Source organism: Oryctolagus cuniculus, chromosome 1 (assembly GCF_964237555.1).
Source record: "Oryctolagus cuniculus chromosome 1, mOryCun1.1, whole genome shotgun sequence".
NCBI lineage: Eukaryota > Metazoa > Chordata > Mammalia > Lagomorpha > Leporidae > Oryctolagus > Oryctolagus cuniculus.
In genome coordinates, this window is record NC_091432.1 from 122,629,091 (window position 1) to 122,650,117 (window position 21,027).

General features: G+C 38.7%; 1 protein-coding gene across 6 annotated transcripts in view; it reads right to left on the bottom strand.

The window, feature by feature from the left end:
• Positions 1-21,027, bottom strand: part of ARHGAP32 (Rho GTPase activating protein 32) — a 318,668-nt gene that overhangs the window by 39,565 nt on the left and 258,076 nt on the right. For 5 of the 6 annotated variants that reach the window (XM_070048333.1, XM_070048334.1, XM_070048328.1 and 2 more), the window contains one exon: positions 583-732. In XM_070048333.1, coding sequence (XP_069904434.1) covers positions 583-732 — 150 coding nt within the window. Of the gene's footprint in view, positions 1-582; positions 733-17,850; positions 18,245-21,027 lie in introns of those variants that run through there. The other variant, XM_070048335.1, reaches the window with a different exon arrangement.

Below are 21,027 nucleotides of genomic sequence, written 5' to 3' on the forward strand. Positions count from 1 at the left end.
ATGTCACAAGTATTTTTAGTTTCTGCTTCTTGTAGTCTGTGTACAGCCGTTCTCTGCGGCACAGGCCATCAGCTAGAAGACCTTTATATTCTAAGATTATTTAATTCATTCCTAATATTAATTCAGAATCCCCTAAGTCATCTATTTCTGGTTCTCGCCAACTGTACAGGCAGACGCTTCCTGAATATTCTAGCAGCCCCAAAGGAGAGGACAGAGGAAAGTGCTATTTAACAATATCAAGGAAAACTCCCCTTTCTCTCCCTCCAGTGCACTCACTCCATGCACCTCACTATATTCCTGACTCAGAATTCAAATGATGGAGGAAGGACCATGATGCTACGTATAAAAGTTGGAAGACTGATTTTCGCATTTTATCATGGACGTCTCTGAAGTCCCCTCTCCATCCTCGTTCCACCCAGAGCCCACATGAGCCCTGAGAAGGCACAACCCCTTCCACACCTGCTGCTGCCCAGAGATGAATCAGGCAGCAATGCCTGCCTAACCTGCCCCACGATGGGGCAGACAAAATCAATATGTAGAGCTTGGAAATGGAACCTGTGAGTTTATGAACTTTATTTTTACCTTCAAAACCAGAATTCAGAAGGTGCTCCCCCAGGTCACAGCCAAATACCCTCTCTTTCAAGATTCCCCGTTGCTTCAGCTTCTGTTTTGTTGGACGAGACTTCATGAATGTTCGTAGGAAAGTAATGAGCTTGCCGTGCTTTTTAGACACTAAAAAATAGTAACAAAGAGAAAATATCCTAGTTTTGTGGCAAGAGGTTACATTTACTTGGCATGAAAACAAACAAGCATCATAGAGGCAGACTAGAAAAAAAAATCTATTACACATTCACCTTACAATCTGTAGGAAATTTCCAGCAGAAGTGCAGCTAACGACTGTGTTATAAATAACATTTTTCTACACTTTCTTCTCACCAGTCTATGATTTTACTTGATGGTATTAATAACAAGTTTAAGTGTTGTAACTTCTGTCCCTTAAATTAAGGTCGGTATACCAGCCATCTTCCCAGTGCACAGTAAGGGCTGCTACACAACTCCAAAAGGGACCTGAATCTTACTTTTGCTTTGGAAATCTTCAAAATAAGAAACACTTAAAATGTTGCAAATGGGCTTGCATTTCTAGCCAATTTGTAAGATATTTACCTGATGTTTAGAAATTATCAAAGCATTTGTAACTGGGTGAGTACAGATAAGAAAAGAAAACTCCCTCTTTTCTCATTTTACAAACAGGACAATCCCATGATAACAGAGAACACACTTGTTGACCTATTGGTTATATAAATCTCTCTCTCTCTCTCTCTCTCTCTCTGTCACACACACACACACACACACACACACAGAGGCATCAGGTCTTCTAGTAATGTTCACCTTGCATCTAAATCTACACATACTAAATACATAACCTTAAGTCAGACCAGGACAGAGGATAAGTGGATTAGCACTCCTGGAAACTACTTCCACTGACTGATACATTACAAAGACAATAATGGAAGTACCGAAAACAAACAACTCCCCTCAGAAATGACTTCTGCTGAGAAGTGCAGGTACAGGAAAAATCGTGCAAAAGTCAACACGTGCCTAGTATGAAGAGCTCATGGGTGAGCCGCAGGAAAGGACACAAAGCCATTATGCCTCAGTCCTCCTACAAATGATGACTCGGAGTGCTACTGGGTCCTACTGAGGTTTCTAAGTGAATCTCCATCTTAGACATCCTGAGCTCCCGAGGGGACCTGTGGCCTAGATGTACACTGCAGGCATTGCTCTGGACTGGATCAAACCTTTTCTATCCATTTCTTTTTGTTTTTACTAAAAACACTGCTTGCAGATGTAGCCATCTTTTGTGCAGACTGTAGCACGAGGGTGACAAAGCACTGAGGCATGCTGATGACTGACAGGTTTGCTGGGGCATCTAACTTTCCATGCAAAAACCAGGAAAAATCCCGGGCAAGCCATGACCAAGCAGTCAGCCTAAGCTGCACAGACTAAAATGGAAAAGGCACTCTCTTCAATACTAACTATTTGAAATATTATTAACATCAAAGTTACAAGTGGATTCTATCTCTGATATACTCTGAAGACTAGTAAATTATAACACCTGTTGTATCTGAGATTCCTTGCTGTAAAATTAAATATGTGCTGTTTTATTCGTGAATGAAATACAATTATAGCACATGTGATTAACTTCTGAAGTCCGCTACACACATACTAATGTTGCTATAGCAGAAGTTATAAGTGCTCACTTCGGCAGCACATATACTAAAATTGGACCGATACAGAGAAGTTATGAGCTGGCATGTTTCATTTTCCCCATGTTGCAATCATATTGTGTGTTATGAATCTTTGGTAAAGAGTGGCCACCAGATCATTTCTGTTCATTTTCAAATATTTTTTATATGAACTTTAAAATAATTTTCACTAAGTTCCACACAAAATACAATTAAGTTTGGTTAGCAACAATTTAACCTTACACAGTAATTTGGAATAATTTTAATTTCCACAGTATTCAATATTTCCACCTAGAAACAGGGTATGCCATCGTTCTTCTAAATATTTTCTCTCTCTCATTTACATACTCCACATTTTTCTGGATAGGGACATTGTGGACATTGTGATTTTTGCTGCTTTTCTAGATCGATCACTTTCTTCTAGATCTGCTTTTCTAGATCGATCACTTTCTTCTATTATGGTCTTCTCTGGTAATCACTGGTATGTTAGAAAACAAGTTCTTTAAGGATTGCTCACATGTGGTCACTTATTAAACTACTTATTAAACTCACAATAATTTTAGGATTTTAGTTGATCCTTTGGTAAACGTGGTAATTCAAGTCTTTTTCTGGCAGAAGTAACTCCTGATTGCTGTTCAGATGTTACTAACCAGCTAGAACCTCCGAGACACATGTGAACAGGAGGCATTCACATTTTGTGCTGAATTTGATGAGAACTCCTGCTGAATGATGTATATGAGAAGACATTCTTTTAGTCACATATTTCAAAGAATGTCTCAAAGCGGGAATTGAATCTCAGCTATTTTTCAATCAGAAACAAATATGTAATAGGCACTGTATCTCAGGAGCTGTTCTAAGTCCTGAGACTAAGTGAGAGATGAGAAAGACAAGGCACACGCCACCACAGGGTTTACTGGGAGGAGACAGACAATAGGGATAGGAACACAGTCAGTACTTAGGATACATTTTATATGTGCAAGTGACTGAATGTTTCCACATGGGTAAGATTCATTTCTCACAGCACTGTTTAAGGGTACTAATATTATCCAAATTTTAGATGAAGAAACTGAGGCACAGAAGAGGAAGCTAAAGGGCTCAGGTTTAAAAATCAGGATTCAAATCAGGCCATTTGCTTCAAAGCTCAGACTTCTAGCCAGCAAAAGGTACTGCCTCCACGAAGACAACAGGTAATATCAGACTGTTATTGGGGGCTAAAGGGAAATCAACTGGGGGAAGAAACCACTGCAGACAGGGGCTGACTTCTCTGAAGAAGTCTTAGCTGAGCTGGAAGCCAAGAGACGGTGGTGAGCCAGGGAGACAGTGGCACAGGATGAGGCCGAAGAGCAAGCCAAGGCAGGATTCCAGGCCAAATGGCGTCAGGGTTGATGCTCTAAGAACACGCTGAGTGCCTGAACATTTTCAAACAGTTTCTGTAAAAATAACCCAACATGTGTATCAGAAACCTGAAATTGAAAGCACATCCAGGGGAATTGGCTGAATAAACTGTGAGATATCCCCAGAGAGGATGGCCATCAGTTTTTGCTGTTTCTATCTTTAAGGAGGATCTCTATTCACCAACATGGGGCATCTTCAGGACACAGTAAGTCAAACACACAAGGCAGAGAACAGTGCATTTACCACGTGAAAGCATGAGGAATGCACACGATGCACACACGCACACACACAGAGTATCACACAGAGACTGCTTGCACACAGGAGCTTATTTTTGCAAAAAGAAACACTGGAAGGATAAACCAGAAACTAACAAAAATGGGGCAAGTAAGATGGATTGGGAGAGTGGAGGATGGGGACAGTGAGACTTCCCTGAGCAAAATTTTGCTATATAATTTGGGTTTTGAATCACATTAATGTTCTTTCTGCATGTTCAAAAATAAACATAAAACACTTTGAAAAGCAAATTCTAATACTGAAAATAACCTGAAAACATGCATCCAATAATATACAAAATTCATAACATGGGGCTGGCATTGTGGCCTAGTGAGTTAAGCTGCCATCTGGGATGCCAGTATTCCATACGGGTGCTGGTTTGAGTCCCAGCTCCAGCTTTCCTGATACAGGCTTGGAAAAAGCAGCAGAAGATGGCAAAAGTGCTTGTGCCTCTGCCACCCTCATGGGAGATCCAGATGAAGTTCATGGCTCCTGGCCTTGGCCTGGCCCAGCCCTGGCCATTGCAGCCAACTGGTGAGTGAACCAGCAGAGGGAATATCTCTGTGTATATGTACATACATACATATATAACTCTGTATATATACATAACTTTGACTTTCAAATAAATAAATAAACCTTAAAAATAAGTAATGTCTGCTCATTTAAAAAACTGATAACATGGTCAAGAGACAGAAGATAAATGACTCATTAGTAGTAACTGACCACATGCTGAGTAGGGACATACTCTAAGAACAAAAAGATTGCCAAGTAATATGTAGCTTCATTCACATGTTTCACTTGTGGCAGTATTGGTAGTGTAGTTCTGAAACAATCTGATACACACTGTGGGACAAAACAAATTATCAGAAACCAAGATTTCAAAAAAGACAGAATGATAAAATTAAAGAACTCAAGAAAAGAAATCTGCAGTGTTAACCGTTATTGGAAATGTCGACATGAACACATGAGTAACAAGCACCTACATACTTTCCCTAAGCCCTGACAACTGAAGACACTCAGCTGACAATGGTGCATCAGCAGAAATGGAGGCCTGAGGTCTCAAATCTGGGTTTCTAAATATCATCCCTTAGTAAAATGAACCTGAAACCCTTGAAGAAATGCCTGATTGCAAGTCGACAGCAGGCAAGGCACAAGGTGAGAGCAGGAAACCTTGCTGTGACAGAAAGCAAGGGACCCAGACTGGTGGAGCTGTGCCAAGGGGTCAAGGCCAAGGGACCTCCCTGTTCTCTGCTCTAGGACTATCTGACCATCACAAAGGATGAACAACCATAACTAACTGTAAAACATCCCATAAATAAAAATTCACAAGTCCACAGTAACACTTTCCAAAAGGAAGGAAATAATGATTTTGGGGACAAATGAAACTGGAAGATGTTTAAAACTGCAGCAGCAGTCTGCCAGATTAAACTGGGCTGTTCAACAGGACAAAACAGAACAATTCACTTCTTTCAAATGACTTAGTAAAATCCTACTTGGAATTATAAACTAGAACAAATTATACATGTTAATTAACTGTTCCTGCACAACTCACCGATAACTGCATGGAACCAGATTTGTAACTAGGAACTTCCAATCAAACTCTCACCACCACAAAATCCCCTTTATCAGAAGGCAGTTCTGTGCAACTGCACTCTTGGACACTGGGTAGATCTGTGCCTCCTTCTTGGTTTGGTAAGTTTGGCTCAAGAACAAGGAAATTTGTCTTTCTGTTCCTGTTAGCTAAAGACTTCACGTTCACTTTTCCTAAATAGTGACGCAAGGCCCAATTAAGAGCTGCAATAAAGCTCAAAGCTAAGGCACTGCACAGTGTCCCCAGCAATGCTGTGCTCACTTGGCACTGGAAGGCCCTGGGAACCTGGGCTAAAATGTGTGCAGCTCGGCTTCTGCTCTGTGAGGCCACCTTGCTCCTGTTGGAACTTGACACTTCAAGTTGGAGTGACAGGAAGAATCATCACACAGGCTCTCCTTGCCAGCGTATATCCCAATCTGAGGCCCCGAATCATAGGTATTCATGTTAGTAACTACACATAAACCCTTCAGTGAGTTCTAAGCCTTCAATGGAAGATTAAACCATCTTGTGCAGAATTTGGGTGCTGCTGTTACTCATGCTATAATTGGCATTCTCACACATTACAGTAGAGATAGTTGTGGGGGAATGAGAAGCCCTGACATCTATAACTACATAATCAATTATCTGGCAAGATAGACTCATTTCATTGCACTGGACATTTAAACTAATAAAAATATTCCATTTGATTATACTCAGATCTGAGGATCTAATACTTCCAAATACAAACGTCTCCTTGTACTAATTTTATTCATTTCAAGCTTCCTTCTCATTTCTTAGACACTAAAATGTCCAAAAGGGACTTATTTTGGGGCACAGCACTGTCCCCCACCACTGCCTTCCTGTTCAGTCTTACCACCTGCTATCTGGGGAGGAGCATAAGTGCTGGCCCCTGTCAATCCTATCAGAGACTCCCACTGAGGAAGGGGCAGTCGCGGGCTGGTTTGAGACAGGTCAGTGCGTATAGACCGGCTCTATTGAGGAACATGGGAATGCAGTGGGCAGGTCAGCATCAGGGTTCACCAAATACACTAGAGACGCAAAAATGGTAACAGATAAATGTCCACAGATAAAATACTTCCAAAATAAAACACAAAACAATACTCAGACAAGATGAAATCATACCACTTTATATCCAATTCCCTACTCTAGAGTTAAAATGCAACATGTGCCGCAATGCTGAATTCTTCCACACTAGACATGACAGATTTTATATCTGCAATCTTCTTTTAAACCCGAGACAGACCCTACCAAACCAGTCTTTCTGGTAGTTAATAGCTTTAGCAGTAAGACACACAACTGAGTTATCTCCAAGGCAAATCTTTATGATACCAATAACCAGTAAATAGGGAGATACTAGAAATATGCAGCTCAGTAAGCCACAGTGAACCTTGAAACGTAGGGACAGGCCACTGGAATTGCGCAAGCACGGTATTTCTCAGACAGTCCCAAAGCAGTCTCCTAGTATTTCACCTAAACTAGATTTGTCTAAATTGGTCCTCAGAAATCTCTAAGACCAATTTAAGGCAGGTCTTGACTTGGATTCACCTCTGAGAGCATAAAGGAAGATGGTCTTTGTTTAGATAATGGCCTCAGCATTGTTGACTTGATGATATGCATTGAGTTCTATGATCTATAATAAACTCAGAGCCAAGCAGACAGAATTAGACAGTAGTGGTGGGGCTATATAATACCTGTGGAAATTGCCCTGATTAAACCCAAGGTGTAGTAAAGTATAAAATTAATGTTTCATGTGTCCAGTGGCATTTCCTCACATCTGGTTTACATCATCCTGTCTTTTACTCAGAGGTTTCAGCTCAGATTATCTGGTCATTTTGAAGGAAATACAGGAGAGGAGAAAACACATACAGGCAACTCCTAGGCACACTGACATATAAGGCCAAGAAACACTCGAAAGGTACATAGTTTTCTATTTCCATTCTTTCTAGTTCTGGGAGATTACTTTTGTCAATCTGGTGAGTATAAAATTGTGCTTCTCTATAATATGCATGTCTGTGGTTGCTAATGACAGTAGGTGTTTTTCCATGTTCATTGGTCATTCAGTTTTCCTCTGCTGTGAAATGAAAGGTCCTCTCTTGTGCCGATCTTTCTACCTGTCTTTCTCTTATCCATGTACATGACTTCTTTACATACTCTAGCAATGACTCCTTTGTCAGTTACAATTGTTGCAAAAATCTTCTCTAAGTATGTGGTTTATCTCTTGGAAAAATTTTAAAATATCTTCAGATATATTTTTAGCACTTTACGACATCTTTCCTGATCCCAAGTCATAAACACCCAGCCCTATTTCTTCTAAAACTTCTGCTTTTTCATGTTTTTTAGCTGACTTTGTGCTTTTTGTGTTTTGTGTTTAGGAAGGGACAATTTTATTGCTTTTCCTCTTATGTATAATCTATTATTACATCATCTTTAATTGGAAGTTCTTGCTATATTGATTTATAAGACTGACTCTGTCTTAAGTGAAATGCATATCCAAAGCTTATAGAAAATGCGTATCAATGGGGCAAGGACAAAAGCCTTAGTGTGTGACAGGTCTCCTAGTGAGTTCTCTTGATTCTATCAGTTCTGTCTCTCCATCAAAACTTCCCTTTCTTAACTCCTAGCACTTTATCTGAACATATGAGCCCCTCCACTGATTCTTCAAAACTGCCTTGCATTTTAATTTTTACCTCTGTTATGGTTCGCACTGGATTAGTCTATCCAAAACCCATGCAGATGTTTAAATCCCAGATTCGTATATTAATGACTAATGGATGAAAATGGAGACTTGATCTCACTACAGTAATCATGGCGGTGAGCCGAGCGGAAGGTGTTTAGATCACTGGGAGCCAGCAGAGGAGGGATGAACACATAGGCTAAATGGTTTCCTGTGTGTCCCTCTGTTCCCCGGTTCACCACGTGATCATTTCTCCACACCTACTCTGCCATTGCCAACTTCCACCAGATGCTAGACTAATTAATGGGGCTGCCTGATCTTCAACTGTGAACTCCCAAACTGTGAACTAAATAAATCTTCCTTTTTAAGAAACTGTCATCAGGTATTCTGGTTACAGTAATGAAAATAAGACTAACAATACTATTTCATATAACTTTAGAATGAGCTTGCCAAATTGTGGGCACCTCACTGAAGAGGAAATGGTTATACAGATTATTGTGGAGAATGCATTTGTTTATAATAGTGAGCCTTCTTATCAATGAATATAGTATCTCTCTTTACTTATTTAAGTTTCTTTTATATCTTCCAATAAAATTTTCTAATTTTCTTCCAGAAAGGTCATATAAGTTCTGTGGCTAATTTTAGGAATTTAGTGATTTTGCTGCTAATGTAAATAGTACCTATTTACTATATCCTGCTTTCTTTATCATTTATTATTAGTATTTACAAATAAAATTAGCAACATGGTGAATGAAGCACACACCACTTCCAAGATTACAACCTTGTCTCTGACGCCTCTAGCCGTGTGGCTACAAAGAGCCTAACCTCTGGGCCTTAGCCTTTCCTTATCTATGAAGAAGTCAAAAATAAAACTGCTCCAGGATAGTTGCAAAGATTAAATTAGTTAAAAGTCTACAGCACTGGGGCCGGTGCTGTGGCACAGCAGGTTAACACCCTAGCCTGAAGCGCTGGCATCCCCTATGGGCGCCGGTTCTAGTCCCAGCTGCTCCTCTTCTGATCCAGTTCTATGCTACGGCCTGGGAAAGCAGCAGAAGATGGCCCAAGTCTTTGGGCCCCTGAACCCACGTGGGAGACCCAGAAGAAGCTCCTGGCTCCTGGCTTCGGATAGGTGCAGCTCCGGCCATTGTGGCCAACTGGGGAGTGAACCATCGAATGGAAGACCTCTCTCTCTGCTTCTCTTCTCTCTGTGTATAACTCTCTGACTTTTGAATAAATAAATAAAATCTTTAAAAAAAAAAGAAAAAGAAAAAGTCTACAGCACTGAGTGATGAACAGAAAGCCTCAGTAAATATTCACAGCTATTAATGTATTTTTCATCTTTTACTCTCCAAGTTGGCTGAACTCTGTTATTATTTCTTATAACTTGATCATAGCTTTTTTTCTGGATTTACAGATCTGACATGAATACAGATCTAATTCTCTCCAAACCTTTTTTTTAAAATTACTACTTATTTTCATTTTGTTTGAAAGAGAGAGACCATCAATCTTCTGGATGACTTCCCAAATGCCCACAAGTGCCTCAATGCCTCCAAAAACTGCTTATCTTAGTCTTGACTTTAAATAGATTGTTTCATAGGTTTCACCACTAAGAACATAATTTGATTGGGATTTCTGGGTAGAAGCCTTAAATATAAAGAAATTCCCTATTCCTAACTGCTAAAATATATAAAACGAACAGTGTGCTGGCCTTTATCAAGTGATTTCTCTGCATCTTTTATGAAGATCTTTTGATCTGTCTTGTCTGAGTTTTGAGCTTAGTAAGCTAAATTTTACACACTTTGCATTCTTGTTTTTATATTTATGGGATGAATCCCGCTTCTCCTACTTTCCCTAAATCCTCTTCAAGTAATGAAAATGGGTGCAAGAGACTTGAGAAGGCATATGGCAATTTAAATAACAAAAGCCTTAAGTCACAGTTAAGTTCCCTTCTGAAAATTGCAATAATCTTAAAAGTACTGTAAACATAGTAGAAATGGCCTTCAATACACGAAGAGGAACTCAATAGGGTGCAAGCACAGAAAAAAAAAATTATAGAAAATGGGAAACTGTAATAGGCTGTAGATGCCTTAAAAACTAGCAAAGCAGAATGACAGATTGACAGGGATAGTCTTAAATAAATAACTGAGGTGAATTCTGTCACTTAGTACTTCCAAATTTATTGAAAGAGATGCTGATGTAAAAACCACTTCTGGCGTGCACTGTCATATGAAAGACCTTTGAGTCACTGAGAAATAAAGCTTCTGAACACGTTAAGTGAGCGCTCATGCTGGGGAAAATGTGATGTGATTCTTATTTTATCTATATAGCTTTAAGTACAGCAACTAGTTTAAACTTAACCAATAAAGGTTTTATTTGCAAGTAAATTATCTAGAATAACTCCAAAATCTTTTAAAGAAAAATTTCTAGGTAGTTGAGCAAGATTCTAATATGTGACTCAAATATTGGCTAAATGAAATAATTCCGTTTTTTAGTAACTGAAACAGAACTTCTTGTAACTTTATCTCCTTTATAATATAAAAACACTTTAATGTAAATAAGACTTTTAGGACAAATAATAATATAAAAGAAATTCCTTAAGGCAATAACTAAAAAATAAGGATGAATAATTCTGATGATGTGCTTTTCAGTTTTACAAAAAAAGAAAAACCCTTCCATATCACAGTGAAGTCATTATTGTAAACTGAACTCAGTTTTGATTTACTGAAATAAGGACATGATGAAGAACTTTTGTCACTGGCTTTATTGTTACTTCTGTAAATCCTCTGGTCCATTTTGTGACAGATCTGCCCTCTCTCTGGCTCTACCCATTGACCTGTTCCCATTCCTACAAAGGAAAAAAAAAAGATAAATCCTACACCAGATATCCAACAATAACTGAACAAAAATCTAGACACTATAGTAATATCACAACAGAAATTACAGTACAGCTAACATCTACAGAGTGTTACTATGTGCCAGTGCTTTCCAGACTCCAGCTTTCACATCAGTGCAGACCTTAAGAGGTAGTGGTGAGGACTCAAGTTATCTGGATTCCTGTGTCGGAGATGGGGATCCTTAGATTGTTCTTGCCTCTTGGCTTTGATTTTAGTCCAACCTTGGCTATCCTGAACATCTGAGGAGTAAACTAGAAGGTGGAAGTTGTCTGTCTCTCCCCCACTTTTTTTTTTCCCTGTCTCTCAATTTTTTTTTTAAACTCGCATCTTGGGACAGGGGTTATGTTGCAGTGGGTTAAGCTGCCACTTGGGACGCCCACATCCTATATCGTAGAGCAAGTCCAGGTCCCAGCTACTGTTTTAAATATAAATTCTTTCTAATGTATCCTGGAAGTCAGCAGATATTGGCTCAAGGGCTTGGGCTCCATTCACCTGTGCAGGAGACTTTGATGGAGCTCCAGGCTCCTGGCTTTGGCTAAACAGGCTGTTGGGGACATATGGTGAGTGAGCCAGTAGATAAAAGACCATTCATTCATTCACTCATTCATTCATTCATTCACTCTGTCACTCTGCCTTTGAAGCAGAATAAACAATGAAAACAAAAAATCATCCTGTCTTAAAGTCACACTCTAAATCATTTAAAATCAAATACAAGCACTTCTCTCTGCACACTAAAATCACTGCCTTAAAAGTTTTTCAGAGGAGCTGGCACTGTGGCACAGTGAGTTAAGCCACAGCCTAGAGTGCCAACATTCCATGTGGGCACCTGTTTGAGTCCCAGCTGCTCCACTTCCAATCCAGCCCCCTGCTAATGCACCTGGGAAAGCACTGGAAGATGGCCCATGTCCCTGGGTCCCTGCAGCTATGTGGGAGACCTGAAAGAAACTCTTGGCTCCTGGCATCAGCCTAGCACAGCCCTGGCTGTTGCAGAAATTTGGGAGAGTGAGCCAGCGATGGACAATCTTTCTTCCTGTCTCTCCCTCTCTCTACAACTCTTTCAAGTAAATAAACAAATGTTTTTTTAAAAAAAAGTTTTTCAGAGGAATGAGTATGTTGAGTAAACTCTATCTCCAGTACATTCTATGTAATGATTTAAACATCATTATGGGGATTATTAGAATAATGATACTTTATTTCTCTCCTCTCTTCTGTGTCCAGCTTAAATGATCAAGATAAACTAATAATTATATTTCAATTCCTTCTCTTTAGTGTATTTCTTTTCACAGAAAGCAGAATATATTTGGATACTATAACCTGATTAGAGGTTAATGTGCAAAACATAGTAGGAGCTTATGAAACTATATAACAAAGAAATAAATAATTACAAAACTTCAAAATAACGGAATAGACATATGTCAGGAGAAATGTATCAATTGCAAATAGGAATATGGAAATGCAATGTTCCGCAGCATTAATCATCAGAGAAATATAAATTAAAAGCATACACAATATAACTTTTCCCCAGTTAAGATGGGTATTATCAAAAATACAAAAAACAGTGCTAGCAAGAATTTTGAGATAATGGAACTTAGATGAAATTGGTGTGAAAACAAATTGGTATACTATTGTGAAAAGCAGTAGAGAGGCTCCTTCGATCAAAAATGGAACTGTGTATGAGTGAAATGGTCATCTTTTCATTTGATTATTGTTTATCCCTTATTCACATTCCCACCGAATCAGGCAGGGTCTTTCTACTTTCCACCTAGTTTAACTCTTCATACAGAACAGCAAGCCCTTGACTATAATGTAAATTAAAAATGTTATCTCAAAATCTTAGAAAGAAAAAAGAATCATTACAAAACTGTGTTTATGAACTACATTTAATCTGCTCTCTTTATATTAAAAATAAAAAAAATTAAAATATGTAAAATATTCAATTCTAAGAGGTGAAAATGATAAATTATATTTCCTCTGATATTTCTTCTGTTTATATACGTAATCTCAACTGATCCCTTTATCTTTGTACAGGATCTTTAAAAAAACCATACTGAAATACCAAGGAAGGGATGTATTTTAAATAGATTCATCTTTTCAAATATCCTAATACTTAATCTTTAGCTTGCATTTGAACATCTCAGATGCATTTTTTTCTACTGAATCTGACATCTCCATTTAAATTTTTGAAATACATAGATTATGATAAGTTTCATACAATACATCACTCAGGCCAATGGCACTTCTAAGTCTTAACACTTTTGGAAAAAAATGAGTAAGAATAGTTTGTATGAAAATTTATTCTTTTTTATATAATGAGAACAAATTTCATCTACTTCACATATACAGTTTTAACAGCATAATTATACTTCCCACTCTTCACTCCCTCCCTCATTCTCACCCTTCTTCCTCCTGTTCTTATTTTTTACATTAAGTTTTTTTTAAAGATTTTATTTATTTATTTATTTGAGAAGTACAAACAGAGAGAGTACAGAGAAGTACAGACAGAGAGAGGGAGAGACAAAAAGCAAAGTCTTCCATCTGTTGGTTCACTCCCCAAATGGCCTCAAATGGTACTGTGTGTGTGTGTATATATTTATATATATATATACACTACACACACACACTCCATATACTACACACACACACTCCATAATTTCTTCATCTAGTCATCAGTTCCTGAATATCCAGGTTAATTCCATTTCTTAGCTACTGTGAACTGAGCTGCAATAAACCTGGGGGCACGGACACTCTTTCATATGCCGATTTCATTTCCTTTGGGTAAATCCCCAGGAGTGGAATGGTTGGGTCATATGGTATATCTATTTTCAGATTTCTGAGGAATCGCCTACTGACTTCCATAACAGTTGTACAAGTTTACATTCCCACCAATAGTGTTCTTTACTATATTTGGTAGTACCTTATAATACCTAAATGTATAGCTGGTTTGTGGTAAAATATTACCTAACCACAAAACATTAATAACTGAAGATTTAAAAATATGCACTTGAGCCAATGCCCTAGTATTGAAAGCTTTCATGGTTTTCTAATAATAAGGCAGAACGTCTGATGAAGGCTGTCCAGGCAGTCATGCCCATTATGCAGGAATGTGCTAGTGAGAGAGCTCCGGACCAGGAATGTACAGATGTGGTTTTAGTCCTGATTCTGCCAATAACTAATTATAACATTTTATTTTATTTATCTTTTCTGTGTTTCATGGTCTCTCTTGATCTGTCAGTATTTTTTCAAAATATTTTAAAATAAATTTACATATTTTTTCTAATTTGAAAGGCAGAGAGACAGAGAAAGATATCTCTCCCAATTATTGGTTCATTCCCCAAATGCCTACAATGGCCAGGACTATTAATTGGTTTAGCCCTTAATCAGTTTAGACTTCAATGAAAATTCTAGATTTCAATGAAAACAGCCAAGAAATTGTGAAGTACTCTGAGCAAAGTGTGGAGTGTGAATAGCACAGAAAGTTTATAGTCTATGAAAATTATCTTTTCTTGGGAAGATTTATCAGGAGGAAAAAGCAGACATTTAAAAGTTCCTTGGAGAGTTTTATCCAAAAAAATTCAGGCCTCTGAAATTACCTGGAAAAGGCTACATAAACTTGTCAGGTGCAGGTGTTTGGCCTAGAGTTAAGTCAGCACACCTTCATCCCGCACTGCAGTGCCTGCACTCACTTCCTGGTTCTGGCTCTTGATTGGAGCTTCCTACTAATGCAGACGCTGGGAGGCAGTGGTGGTTGAGTTCCTGGCTCCCAGCTTTGATCTGACCCAGCACCGCTGTTGAGGGTATCAGGAGTAGATCGGCAGATGAGAGACCTCTCTCTCTGCCTCTCAAAAAACTTCTTAAAAAAATTTTTAATAAAACAAGGTTTCAAGAAAAAATATCACTGTTAAAGTGTATTGTTTTATGCACTCATATAGTACATTAGGTTTAGCACTTTTTAAATGAAATTTAATTTAATTTTTTTTTTTTTTGGTTTCACAAACGCTCAGAATAGTTAAAAGGAGTCTTAATATAAGTAACTTATATAACATGCTTATAACTGTTGCCAGGACTTCATGCATAACTGTACTATCTCCAACTGCTGAAGATATTCACAGTTGTTGATCATACCACATGGTATACTGTTGCTTACATTTCTTTATTTGTTTGCATGTCCTTTTTCAACAATACAATACAATGGCCACTTATAGTTTTTATTAGTAAATACCATATACTTTATAAAGATTAATTTTTTATGTGACTTTCAAAAACTGAAGTAGGAGAAAAACAAGGCAAATATTATCTAAGGTCCTCAACTTCTGAAAATTTATATTCTACCAGATTTTGGTGCTCAAAAAGCAAAATCCTCAGTCCCTCCAAGAATCCCTGAGCTTAGCTTCTAATTTTTAAGTCAGAAATACAAGTCATTCAGCCTTAGATTTCATTCCCTCCTCAAGTATAAGTCCAAGATTTTCTTGAGGTAAATTGAATCTTAAATTATAACAGACTATTGAGGTTACTGTGGAACCATAAGGCACAGAATCACTTTTGATCAATGCATCATAAACAATTTTTCAAGTATGAGAAAACAGTTCTCTGCCTGATGCAGGTAACAGCTGCAAGGGGCTGCCACAGAGAAAACGTCTGCGAGCAGCCCAGGAATGAGGCTCTGGAATGTGGACGCCTGTATCAGTTTGATGTCTGAACATTCCAACCTCAAAGGGAGGAAACAGGTATCCAAGAAATGTCATGTATACTCCATGCTAAGTTAAAAATAGCACTGACAGTAATGGCTCTTGATTGAAAAATGGGAAGCTACCAAGTTACATAAGTCAGACAAGCTTCCATTTACTGAAGAGAAAGAAGAGGAATGCAAATGAATGATACTAAGGCTTCTGGAAAACAAATCTATAGTGAATTTTAGAAAAAAAAATACTTTACTGGGAAAAAGAGAAGCAGACAACACGCCACAAACTGCCATTTCAGAATAAGCCAGAGGCTAAATAAAATTCACTTTGGATGATGGAATGCTGAAGTTAAACTGTATCTCGTCTGCAGGGCTGAGAATGAAATCAAAGCTGGACAGTTACAACATGGAAGACAGGAGGCAGACAGTTACAACACCAAACCAGCCTGGCATGTTAGAGAGAGCTTTCCTACTCATAGCTCCCTGGGGAAATGGTCAGAAGGTTAAGGGAGAACTCTGTCATTATCTACCTTACACATTTATGTTTCCAGAAGCTAGAAGGCTCAGATTTAGATTTTTAGATTGATAAAAAAGAGTTTTATCCTTTTGCTGTTAAAAGTAATAATCACTCATTTTTATTTAAAAATTAAATAAAAATTAAATTAAAAATTGTAACAATAAATGCCGTTGGGTTTGTTCTTCATATAGAAAACAGAAACGATGTAAGGTTGTTTTTTTAACTTGGTGACTTTACCACTTTGGTTATTATATAAAAGGCTATGACTAATTTCATTTCTAAAAACAGAACAAAGGGAAGATTTGCATTTTACCAGAAGGAAGTAGGAGGAAACATGAGGTGGATATAAATTCCTGACACTGAAAGTATTTTAACACCAGAACGGGATAGAAGATACAGGTTACAGATTTTTTAACTTGCTAATAAGACTTTTTACACTGATGGGGCTCGTACTGTTCCCACAATGAACCTGACTCCGTTTTCCAGATCTAGTTTAATTTAACGTAGCTCTGCATCCTAACTCCAGGACTGAAGCCATGTTGGGAGGGAGCACTCCACGAGGCTCCTGCTCTCACTCTCACTCCTCCTCCTGTAGTTTTCTTAAAGGTAAACTTAACCCAAGAGAGTTCAGATTTCTGCATTCTGCCAAGTACCAGTCTTACATAAGACTTTTAAAAAAAAAAGACGTGACAGCTTCAAATCAATATCACAGGAGCAACAGGTGCTTTAAAAAAATGGCTAGGAAAAAGAGCCCTGAATTCTGAAATTCCTCCACTTATGGTCGTGAAAACTAAAATAATGATGTCATCCTAGCAACAGTGTAACAAACATGAAAAGAAAATATTCAATTTCTTGACAGGGCTGATTTGTGGTTCACAGAAAATTCTGTTCTCCCTGTTATTTAATGGAAAGTAATTATTACCCAGGTCTAAAGGAAGCAGCATACAAACATGGGATACTTACTACCTCAGGGGCAAAAATCCCTGAGAGGTAATGCAAAATATTTCGTGGATGGAGATGGCCATCCTCACCAATGCCCGTGAGGAGTAAAACACCGTATCTGAAGTAAGAAGAGCAGAAGGGCTGCATTCCTTGTGGTAATCTAGGAAGACACTTTATACAGCTTACCAAATACTTGCAAATAAGTCAGCATTGTCTATTTTGCTGTAATCAGTAATTGAAACATTACTAAACCATCAGTAGAAAGTGTAAACATATGATATACACTGAGTGCTTAAGATGTAAAGAAAGATATGTTCTTTTAACATGAACATTCCTGTTATATTAACCTCAGGTCTATTAAATAGTAAGAAATAAGCTGATGGGAAATAGTACACAAACAGGTATTTCCTGAAACTGCATAGGAAAACACCTATTGTGGTACAATCAACAGAACCCTACTTCAAAAAATGGTCATCTCTCTACAAACATGACAAATATTAATGCTCAATTACACAATTCTAGATAATTAGGTAATTAACCTAAATTTAGCTTAGAGCAACCAACCTAACCCACCCGAATATAATCTAAAAATAGTGTCAGTTGAGACAAATATTTGAACAACTGACTGAGCTCTCCTTACCTCTTGCTGTGGTACAAGTTTTAGGATGAATACTTAAATTATTCCAAATGACTGTATTTAGCAGTAGACTCAACAGCTCTGCCTTCCGCGCAAAAGCGTAAAGAATGAGTCATAATCACGTGGGCTCAGACCTCCTCCAACACAGGGCAACTCCAAGTCAGGTCTCCAAGGCACAGGCAGGGTCGGCTCTGTTCGCAGGGCCCCTTTCCAGCAGCACTTCTTGTGGCCGGGTTCTCTGTTCTTGATGGAACCCAGGGAGCTGGCTGGCTGGTGGGGGAGCTCTGTCTTCAGGAGCTTAATCCTCCTCTGTCAGCAGGGACTGCCTCACAACCCACAGGAACGCCCCAGCCTAACTCACACTTGCAGAACAGGCTTCACCAGAATAGCTCCGCCCACCTGCCTCGCACAGGTGACTGTTTCCTGTGCAGAAAACGCCTGGGTGACATTGATATTTTATTATGTCTTTTATCTTTTAAAAAGTTATGTGCTATTTAGTTGTTTATATCGGCCAAGTGTGTGGGAGACAGTGTATACAATAAAAATGATAGCACACCAGGCCCAGATAAAATAAAAACAGTAATTGATCAAGTAGGAAGTATTGCCAGTGGAAGCCTGAATCGTTTAACAGCATCAGGCTAAGAAAACAAACACTTTTAGTATCTCTGCTGATACTGAGGTGTGATCGCTATTCTACTAACACATTTTTTTAAAAGCACCCATTTACACAGCCTCTGTGAAAAGTTCTGAGAAAGACAATAATCACACACACACACACACGCACACGCACACACACACATATTAGGAAGAAAAAAGGCGATTTCTTCAGCTTTGAAAATCCAAAATTAATCGAATTTCCCCAAGTGTGGCCTCTTCCTCTGCACACTCCTGGTGTTCAGCTAGCTGAGCCTTCCTCGGGCAGCACTAATCTCTTCTGCTCTACCAGAAACATGCATCAGCAAAAGTGAAAATCTGTGGCAACTGCTAGCAAACTAGATTCAAAAACCTCACATCTGTGACTTTTTAAGAACACTCCTATTAGTGATTTGCATAAGTGCAATATGTTGAAGAGACTCAATATTTATACCAAACAACTGAATTGACAGTGTTAATTAGAACTATTTGAAGAAACAAATGAACTGGGAAAGACTGACATACTTTGTTTCAAATGACTTCTTACTGATATTAACATAAATTCCACCTTCATGTATGTTTTAGCTAACAAAAGGACATCAATATTACACTACTTAGTATGTGCCAGACACAATCCCAAGTATTTACAGAATTCTTCACCATAACTCTGTGTAGTTGATTCTATTAGTCATCCCACCTTACAGGTGAGGAAACCAAGGCAGGGAGATTAAGCAAACTGCCAAGGCTGCACAAGTGATCTGCAGAGACAAGATCCTCACTTATCATGCACCAAGCCAGGATCTGCTGCTGCTACTGCTGCTGCTAGCAGAATTTATTCTTTCCTTCCTCTCTGAGCATAGTTCTAAATACAATTGTTGATAATGGTAGGCCACAATTTAAAAGCAAGGAATTAGTATGATTTTATAACATGAAAGACCATGGAGAAGTCCAGTATGTGGCAGGAACAAAACAGGCTAGCTTTTACCAATGGAACAGGTGTTGTTTTTTGAAGTTCTTAAAATTCATTCACAGAAGAGAAAGCAAAGACACTGTTCTTTTCATCAATTTTAAACTAACGTACCCCACCTTCACATCCCCTTCCCTTGGTCAATATTGAAAACAATAAGGGGAATAAAAAGCAGGAAGAAGAGAGGGAGATAGAGCAGGGAGAGAGAGGAGGAGAGAGAACATGAAAAGAAAAAAGTACATACTGTGGAAAAGCCACTCAGGGAATATTTAGTACAATTCATAAGTCCCCCATATTACCTAATATCTAAGAACAGACAAGAATAAAACTACATTTCACAACAGTCTGCCTGAGTGTGGGAGAATTATACAATTAATGACAGTAACTGTCACCTGAAATCCAAAAGGCTGCTCTCTAGGTCATATAAAATGCATGTTAGGAAAACGATTCCATGCAAAACTGGCACATCTGGAGTGAAGTCTGTACTGTATTTAAGTGTATTGTGACAACGTCAACTTCCTCATCTTGATGAGGTATTATATAGTAATGTAAAATGGTACATCTGGGAGAAGTTGAGTGATAAGTACCTAAGAATTCTCTACTATTTTAGCAACTTCTTCTGAAATGAATTATCTCAAAATACAACGTTAATAAAAGTCTGTCAGAAAAGCTTTAGGTGTGTGGTCTAGTGACTGCTTGCGGATAAGCGAGGGCATCTGCATCTCTGCTTGGTAACAAAATGTTCATGGGCTCTCTACTAATGGGACTGGGATGGTGGGCATGGGCAATAAAGAGAACTCACTGGAAAGGCGGCAGCTACATTCTAATCATTCTATCATAAAAATTAGCTGAATGACTCCAACTCTTCACAGTGTGTCTGGAAAAGTTACCAGCTCCATGGCCAAAATACACCCAGAATCTGATCAGATCTGCTTCTCACAGCTGCTATACCAGTCTAAGCCCAAGCATCTCTTGCCTGGCTCATTTTAATGCCTCAGTTTCTCTTTTTCCACTTAGGTCAGCAACCAAGGCAGTCCCTTTAAAATGCAAATTTGATCAAACAACTCTTCTCAAAACCTTCCAGCACCTTCCCAACTCCACATAAACACAAAAAGCCTCACAGAAATACAAAGGCCCCAGAGAGGAGCTGATCTCTCCCCTCTTGACCTCACTGTCACCTTTTCACTCTGTTGGAGCACACTTGTCCACCCTGCTGATCCTTCAACAAGCCGGAAACACATTCAGCTCAGCAGCATCCCACTTGCCGCCCTCTCTCTGGAAAGCTCTTCCCCCAGGTATGTGCATGTCTCCCTCTCTCGTCCTCTAGAGGTCTTTGCTCAAAAATAACTTTCTAATGAGCACTTGCCTGGCCACCCTACCCTCTTCTGAAATTATGACCACACATGCATCACATCCAAGCACGTCCTAGTCTCTGTACCCTTTCTTGGCTGTGCTTTTCTCTATACCACTTATTTATCACACTGTATATTTTACTTCTTTGTTTACCCCTCTCCCTTTCATCACACTTGAATGTAAACACGGAAATGGCAGAATTTCTGTCTACTGTGTTCACTGCTTTA